The 9300-nt window shown below is 44.2% G+C and overlaps 1 protein-coding gene across 1 annotated transcript; it reads right to left on the reverse strand.

The window, feature by feature from the left end:
• Positions 1-755: 755 nt before the first annotated feature.
• LOC134289096 (uncharacterized) lies at positions 756-6077 on the reverse strand. The gene is made up of 3 exons (XM_062855095.1): positions 5946-6077; positions 2261-5567; positions 756-1624 (listed from the first exon to the last, which is right to left on the reverse strand). Exons 1-3 carry the CDS (start codon positions 6075-6077, stop codon positions 756-758), a joined length of 4308 nt encoding a protein of 1435 aa, XP_062711079.1.
• Positions 6078-9300: the final 3223 nt, after the last annotated feature.

Below are 9300 nucleotides of genomic sequence, written 5' to 3' on the forward strand. Positions count from 1 at the left end.
AGGGGTTACTCCAGGCATTCCTCCAGAAGTTCCTCCAGAGATTTCTATAGGAATTCCTCCAGACATTAATCCAGGATTCCTTCAGAAATTACTACTACGATTTCTCCAAGAATTTATCTAGAAAATCCTCCAGGAATTCATTTAGAAATTACCCCAAGAATTCCTCCCGGAGTTTATCCAAAAAATATTCCAATAATTCTTCCTGGGATTCCTGAATGATTTCCTCCTGAGATATCTCTAGGAATTCCTTCAAATATTTTTTCAGGAATCCTCCAGGAAATCCTCAAGGGATTCTTTTAAATATTTCCCCACAAATTCTTTCTGGAATTTATTCAAGAATTATTCCAGGTATTCCTCCTGGCGTTCTTCCAGGATTTCATCTAGGCATTTCTCCAGGGACTCCTCCAGGAGCTCTTCCACGCATTTCACCAAAAATTATATCAGGTATTGTGGCGTATATCACCGGATTCTGGCCGGCGCGACGACGAAAGATATGATTTGGAACGACGACGAAACTAAAGTACGTGGTACTGATGCGAACCGAGAGTGATATTCGGACGTGTCAAGAAAGTGTTCTGCTTCGTACGGTTGCTTGAACATAACTAATTTATTGTGGAGTTCGGCGCATGGTTTAACAATGTTCAATACATGTAAGGTAAATCTAAGAGAGTGTTGTAGTGGTGATATTATAGGGTCTAGGCCGCAACATCCAGGGCCCCGTTGAACCGTAGCGTTCAAGATTATGTAGTTGTTGGTCACTGGTTGTTATCGGTAGGAAGAACGCATAACTCAGAGGTTGCACGACGTCGGACGCCAAGCTGGGTGCGCACATCTACTACGCGAACGATATTGTCGTTTCCGGGAAATACGGCCACGACTCTACCAAGAGGCCATTGCTTCGATGGTACGTCATCTTTCTTCACTAGTACCATGGTACCAACGCGAAATTCGGTGGGTGTCTTCCGCCATTTTGCAGGCCGTTGATGCAGTAGCCCAATGTATTCCTTGGACCAACGCTTCCAAAGGTCGGTGACAGAGCGTTGAGTAGCCTGGAAATGGTTGAGACGGTTAGTCGGAACCTCGGAAAGATCTGGCTCAGGTAAGCAATAGATAGACTCTCCTAGAAGAAAGTGACCAGGGGTCAGTGCGGAGAGGTCCTGCGGATCGTTGGATAGAGGTGTCAATGGCCTAGAGTTCATGATGCACTCTGCTTGCGCAACGGCTGTGCGCATGTCGTCGTAGTGATGCGGAGCAGCCCCGATGGTTTTCAGAAATAACCGTTTGAAGGCCTTTACTGCGGCCTCCCATAGGCCGCCAAAATGTGGTGCCCGTGGCGGAATAAACTGGAACTCGATGCCTCTTTCCAAACATTCAGTTGTCCACGCAGTGTTGCTCAGCTGATCCACCAAAACTTGTCGCATCTCCTTAATTTCACGAAACGCGCCGACGAACGTAGTGCTGTTGTCACAGTGTATAGTACGAACGCGACCGACACGACTCACGAAGCGCCTTAACGAATTGACGCACGACTCCGTCGACAAACCGGCGACAATGTCGAGGACTACGGCTTTCACGGCGAAACAAACGTACACTGCGACCCACACCTTTACTGATGCACCTCTACCTGCCAATGGTCGAACAAAAAACGGCCCGCAATAATCTAGCCCGGTGGATTCAAACACTTTTGCTACTGTGACACGGTTTGTTGGAAGTGGAGCCATAAACTGGTTGCTAGCCGGAGGACGAAAGCGAAAACATGTCATACAGTGGTGAACTGTCCTACGAGCTAGGTCCCTGCCACGAAGAGGCCAGAAACGTTGCCGGATAGTTGCTAACAGCTGAGTTGGGCCCGAATGGAGGGTTTGATGATGAACGGAATTCGCAATTAACTTCGAAAGGTGATGATCGGCTGGTAGTATCATCGGAAAGCGACTATCGAAAGAGCCACGGGAATGCGCTAGACGTCCATTCAGTCGGAGTAGATCGGAGTCGTCGACCCATACATCTAGATCTTTCAAAGGTGACTTAAACTTAGCAGTTCGAAGTACCTGCGGAGCATTCTTATTTTCTGACAAAAGGTGCAGCTCCTGCTGGAAACTTGTAGCTTGTACAACTCGTACCAATGATTTTAGGGTATTGTCGTATTCCATTGGAGTAATAAGTCCCAAGGCGCGAGCGTGCTTAGGCAATCGGCAGTTCTTGGCGAAACGCAAGCAATACGAAGCAACTCTGAGCAAATGGGAAAGTTGCGAAAATTCACGAATTAGCGAATCGTCGTATGTAACGGCTACAAATGAGATTATTTGTCGTTGCTCAGTCGACTGCTGTTGAACATCGGTCGCCGACAGCGGAATGATCGGATCTGGCCAACCACTTGGTGGTTCGAGCAAAAAGGATGGTCCATGCCACCATAGCATATCGTCCTCAATGTCTTCAGGTTGCATTCCTCGGGATAAACGATCAGCAGGGTTTTCTTGTGTAGGTACATGCCGCCACTGGGCACCTTCGGAGAGCTTCTGGACTTCAGCAACGCGGTTGGAAACGAATATTTTCCATGAAGACGATGACGAGCTGATCCAATGCAGCACGATAGAGGAGTCTGACCAGAAAGTGATCTTCGAGGCGAATTTTGTTGCTTTGCAAATGTTATCCGCCAGTTGACTTCCCAGAACGGCTGCGCAGAGTTCCAATCGTGGGGTAGAATAGCCACTTACTGGAGCGACTCGTGATTTTGCTATAAGCAAATTACTGGTAAGGATCGTGGACGAACTTCCGGAAACTGCATAGATACAAGCTCCATACCCTTTCGAAGAGGCATCAACAAAACAATGCAACTCAAACTGCTTTACATTTTCTCCGAATACCCATCGAGGTACGCGAAGATTTCGGATGCTACTAATCGAAGTTCGAAATGACAGCCACCATGATCGGAGAGGTTCTTGAAGTTCTTCATCCCAATCTAGTTTCTCCTGCCACAATTGCTGAACAAACATCTTTGCGCTTGCTACCACTGGACCTACAAGACCCAACGGGTCAAACAGCGAGGACATCTCCGATAGTACAGTACGTTTCGTCAGCTTCGAAATAGTTTGAAGTTCTGGAACTTTGAATCCAAAATTGTCCTCTTTTGGAAACCAAAGAAGTCCAAGAGTCTTAATTGATGAAGATCGATCGAGTTCCAATGATGTTTGATCTTCCTTGAGATCATCTGGAATCTGTTCCAGAATGCTTGGATGATTAGCGCTCCACTTTCGAAGGGAAAAGCCGCCTCTTGCGAAAAGTCCGTTTAACTGTTTGTTGGCGTCAAGCAGAGCTTCGATAGTGGTGGCTCCAGTGAGGACATCATCAATGTAGCAGTCCTCCTTGATGATAGCAGCAGCAAGCGGGAAATCACGACCTTCATCGTCCGCAAGCTGATTGAGAACTCGTGTTGATAAGAACGGGGCACAAGAAGTACCATATGTGACAGTGTTTAAACGGTAGATCTTCAACGGCTCGTTTTCACTCTTTCTCCAGGCAATCTGTTGTAGATTTCGGTCATCGGGATGAACTAGAATCTGACGAAACATCTTTTCCACGTCCGCCTTCATGACGAAGCGGTGGAATCGAAAGTTTATCACGGTGCATAGCATAGGTGGTTGAACTGTAGGCCCAGTGAGGAGAAGATCGTTCAGAGAGAGTTGATTGCTGCTTTTAGATGAGCCATCGAAGACCACCCTAATTCTCGTTGTCGACGATTCTGGGCGAATTACCGCATGATGGGGCAGAAAATACTGGGGCAACGCGACGCGAGTCATCACCTCCTCCATGTGACCGAGCCGTTCGTACTCTTCCATAAATTCTGCATAGCTCTTATGCAGCGTTTCATCAGAGCGAAAACGTCTTTCTACGGCAGAGAATCGGCGAGCGGCAGTGCTCCAGGTGTCTCCAATAGACGGAAGAAGTTCCTCTCGAACCGGAAGACGCACTACATACCGGCCTTCGCTGTTCCGACAGTGCGTAGATACGAAGTGTGCTTCGCATAGCTGTTCTTCGGCAGAAAAACATTTTCCGGTGTCGAAATTTTCAACTTCCCAAAATTTTTTCACTTGTGCATCCAGGTTGTCGAAAGTAGAGACAAGACAGGTAACTGGAGTTGTCGCAGATGTGGGTACCTTTCCAGAGAACACGTATCCAAAGCTTGTCTTCTGAAGCGGCGGCAGTTGGTCGTCGAAATGTATTTGTTCCGGTTGTAGAATGAACGGCAAGAGCTCAGCACCGATAATTAAATCGATACCGTGGCACTGGAAAAACTGTGGATCCGCCAACGGAAGATGTTTGGGAATTCTCCATGAACTGATATTCACTGTCTTCGTAGGGAGGTTTACTGTTAGCTTCGGTAGCACCAAGCAGTCCAACGGAAAGTGTTGTGCACTGAAGCGGGATGAAATGTTCACTGACACTGCGTATCGTACATTAACAATGGATTGGCCGATGCCGTTGACGGGCATGTTGATTTTTGTTCGGTTTAGCGATAAGCGCTGACACAACGATTCGGAAATGAAGCTTGATTGCGAACCACTATCCAGTAGCGCACGTGCCATTTGGCGAGTCCCGTGATTATCGTGAATATTCACTAAAGCGGTGAACAGAATCACGGTGTTCTCATCAACTTTACTCGGCGTAACGGTTTGACAGGAGGTAGACGGAGGTGTGACTGTTCCCGGCGAGGGCAGGCGAGGCGCAAATACCGACGGCGACGGCAACGAAATCGAACGATTCACCGAAGTGACATCCGGGTCACTGTTTAACGGAACCGAAGGAGAATGCGACAGATTGAGATTTGGGATGGTAGTGTAGGATCGGTTATGTGGTGGAGCTTCAGTTGTTATCAAGGAAGCAGATGACGGGAGATGAAGCAATGTATGATGCTTCTTCTGGCAATATTTGCAGGACCCACTGCTACAGTTCCTAGCCTGGTGGGTTGCCTTGATGCAATTGATGCACAAATTGTTACGCTTCACCAAATCAAAACGTTGGTGTGGAGTTTGATTCCGAAAAAAGTCGCATTGAAACAAAAAATGTGCCTGTTGGCACGCTGCGCACCTGGGTGGCTGTTCTGCAGCCGAATGATTCGATGCACATCGTGGTTTCGATGGCTTAGCCTCCAGTGTCGGAGCACAGACGGTTTGGGAGAGCTGAAGAGACTGCAGTGTACGCGAGTATTGATGGATGAACTTAATAAGGTCATCGTATAAAGGACGAGCAGTTTTGTCGCGAGTACTTTCCCACTGTTTCTGCGAGGTGGCATCCATGCGGCTGAATAGAAGCTCAACCAACACAGAATCCCAATGCTGTGCCTTTGTTTCTAATGAGTCCAAGATCTTGACGTGTTTCTCGAACTCATCCGCTAGCTCAGAAAGGCCAGCTGCGGATTCCTCGCTTAGCGGAGAAACCGAAAAGAGTGCTGAGATATGCTGCTTGATGAGCAGATTCTTGTCTTCGTAGCGATCAGTAATCAATTTCCAGGCAACAATGTAACTGTGCGCCGAAATTGGCAGGGACGAAATTATACGAGCCGCATCTCCCTTTAATGAAGCACGCAGATAATGCAGCTTTTGAATGCTTGTCAGGTGGTAATTATCATGGATCATTGATTTGTACAGATCATGAAACCCAGCCCAATCTTCGGGATTCCCATCAAATTCGGGAATTTTCAACTCTGGGAGACGTATACCAGGGGCAACAGGAAGAACTTGGGGGGGCTGTACGGGAGCAGGTGGATTGACTTGGTTAGGAGCTGGAAGCCTTCTAGATAGCGATCCCTTTAGACGGTAATACATATTTTAAAACACAGTGCGTGTTTCTGCGGCATCAGGATCTTCCCCATGAAGTGCTTCGAGTTCAGTGTCAACACCTTCCAGCTCCTCCCATAACTTATCCAAACGTTCAAGCCGAAAAGGTACCTCGGCTTGTTGTGAGGGATCATAATGTTCCTCAAAATCGTGAATAATTTGCGCCGATTGCAGTAAATTAGCCCGTTTGGCAACTAATTGCTTGAGCTGTTTAGCTTTTTTACTCCGCGTGGCGGTTGCCATTTTATCCCAATATTAGAAAGAGGTCACTAACCTGCTTCGACCGTACTTAACCTGAACGATCGCTATGGAACGGCGTGGTCTGTGGTGGAATGTGTCGGGCGTCGGTAGAGCTGCAGCGTCGGAAGCGTCGGATAACGTCGAGATCGTCGACTAATGCAGCACGGAGGGTTCACTGAGCCACGTGGCTATTCTTCGTATAATGGTCACTCTAACAATGCTACCCAGCGGGGGGAGAAACAATAGCCGATTGTCTTGTATTATACACGCGGAATGGTGGATTGTACCGCGGCAATAACTTTTGAAAGGCTTCGAGGCGAGTTTTTCGTTCTGTGGGAACACAGTAGCTCACCGGGACGTCCCGGGTTTCGGCACCAAAATGTGGCGTATATCACCGGATTCTGGCCGGCGCGACGACGAAAGATATGATTTGGAACGACGACGAAACTAAAGTACATGGTACTGATGCGAACCGAGAGTGATATTCGGACGTGTCAAGAAAGTGTTCTGCTTCGTACGGTTGCTTGAACATAACTAATTTATTGTGGAGTTCGGCGCATGGTTTAACAATGTTCAATACATGTAAGGTAAATCTAAGAGAGTGTTGTAGTGGTGATATTATAGGGTCTAGGCCGCAACAGGTATTTCTTCAGGAATACTTTCGGTAATTTATTCAGGAATGAATCCAGGAATTCCTCCAGGAATTTCTTCGGAAATTCGTACAGTAATTCCTTCAGGAATTGTACCGGGAATTCCTCCAGAAATCCTTCCAGGGTTTTCCCCAAGAATTAATCCAGGAATTTCTTCTCCGAGGTTTCCTCTACACATTCCTCCAGGAATTATTTCATGGATTCCTCCAGAAATTCCTCCGATGATTTCTGCAGTAATTCTTCCGGAAATTCCTTCTGAAATTGCTCCTGTAAGTCCTCCAGAAATTCCTCTGGAAATTTCTCCTGGAACTCCATTAGAAATTCCTCTCAGAATCCCTATAGGAATTTCTCTAGGAATATCTTTAGGAATTTCTCTATGAATATATTCAGAAATTTCTCCATGGATTCCTTCCAGAATTCCTCTAGATATTCTTCCAGGAATTCATTGAAGGATTCCTCAAAGAATTGATTAAGGAATTCCTCCAGGAATTCATCCATGAATAGTTCCATGGAATTTCCCCAAGATTTCCAGATTTGTCCAGAAATTCCTCCTGAAATTCCACCTGGAACTTGTCCGGAAGTTCCTCCAGGAATCCCTCCTAAGGTTCCTCCAGAAATTTGTTTCAGCGATTTCTCCAGGATTCTTTCCAAGAATATCTTCAGGGATTCTTTCAAGAATTTTTGTAGAAATATCTCTAAGAAATTTTGCGGGAATTCCTTATGAGGTTTCTTCAGAAATACTCCAGGAATTCCTTCAGAAGTCCTTCAGGAATTCATATAGGAATTCCTTCAGGAATTCCTCTGGGAATTCCTCAGAAATTACTACCGCAGTGTCTCCAGGGGCTCCTCAAGAAATTCCACCAAGATTTACCGTAGGTATTTCTTCAGAAATTCCTACAGGAATTTCTTCAGAAATTAATCCAGTAACCCCCCAGGAATTTCTTCGAAAATTCCTACAGCATTCCTCCAGGAATTTCTGCAGGAAATCCTTTAGAAATTGCTTCCGATATTTTTTTCAGGAGATTCTTCAGGAAATTCTATAGGAAGTTTTCCAAGGGATTCCTCCGGAAATTCTTTCAGGTTTCCTCTAAGAATAAATCCATGAATTTCAACTCCAGGGATTCCTCTAGAAACCCGTCCAGTAGTTATTTCACGGGTTCTTCTAGAAATTCCACCAGGAATTCCTCTAAGAATATACCAGAAATTCCTGCAGGGATTCCTCTAAGGATTCTTCCGTGAGATTCCTCCAAGAATTCCTCCTGGAATTCCTCCAGAAATTCCTCCAGAAATTCCTCTGGGAATTTTTCTAGAAATTTATCTTAGAATTCCATCAGAAATTTCTCTAATGCTCACGGTATTACTCCAGGAACTTCTCCAGGGATGCCTCCTTCAGAAATTTATCCATCAACTTTGGAGCCAAGGACTGAAAGTCTCTTTAAAAAAGACAAATCAATCAATCACTCCATTAACTTTTCCAAGGAATCCGCCAGGAATTTGTCCAAAAAATTTTCTAGAATTTCCTCCAGAAATCCATCTTGGAATTGCTGAGAAAATTTGCTTATGATTTCACAAAAAAAAATGTGCCTATGATGCTTCGTTCTATGATTTTTCAAAGTAAGTGGTGTCTGTGGAAAATGTTTGATTTTCACTGGAGTTTTCCGGAAAATTAGGCGACCCTGATTTTTTTCAATTTAGTTTTTCAAATATATATGATCCCTATCTAATTTCATTAACCTTCAGAAACTTCATACCAATTTGTACGATAATAAAAAAAACCCTAATGCTCCAGGCATTAGTCCAGGAACTTTTCCAGAGATTCCGCATTAGGCTGCGGCTTATTTTTCAAAAGTTGTTGAAACCTGGAATTCGTAAGCTCTTTTGGATTCAAATGACACAAAAAGAGAAACCTCTGAGTTTAAGCCAAAAATATTGAGATTTAGAGGTCGCGCAATCGCTTCAAAGTTGAATTTTTGAGTAATAAAAAGGTGTTTTCACTTCAAGTGCCTTAATTTTCCAATTTTCAACCGATTTTCTATCTTTTTTATGAAATTCTCACAAATTAATTTTCGAACAAACTCGTAGAACATCATATTCTTCCAAAGTCACGGAAAATATGAGTTTTTGAAGATTTAATTTATTTTTCAATTTTCAACTTCAGAGTCCAATAACTTTTTAACCGTTTGACCAATTTTGATTTTTTTAGCTTACTTTTGTAGATATTTTTGTTGCCTAAGAATGCTGTGAAATCGTTTCAAAATAGAAAAATACCAAAAACCGTCCAAAAACATGTATTTTATTGAAAAAATCAGATTTTTGGCAAAATTTTAATTGTTTTCATGCTTAGTTTCGGGCTCAAAGTGAAAAATTTATTCTCAATAATCATATGGAAGTCTTAAACATCAGTTTTTGGAGTGTTCTGAATCAAAAAAATATTTTCATGTTCGATATGCGAGGAAAAAAATTTGAAAAAAATATCCTCCAATGTATTCTATATCCCTAAATATGATGCTAAGTATCTGTTTTGGAGTAAAAAATTGCAAATAATCGCCAAAAACTTCAATTTTGCATGAAAAAAA

Source organism: Aedes albopictus, chromosome 1, assembly GCF_035046485.1.
Source record: "Aedes albopictus strain Foshan chromosome 1, AalbF5, whole genome shotgun sequence".
In the NCBI taxonomy this organism is placed as follows: Eukaryota; Metazoa; Arthropoda; class Insecta; order Diptera; family Culicidae; genus Aedes; species Aedes albopictus.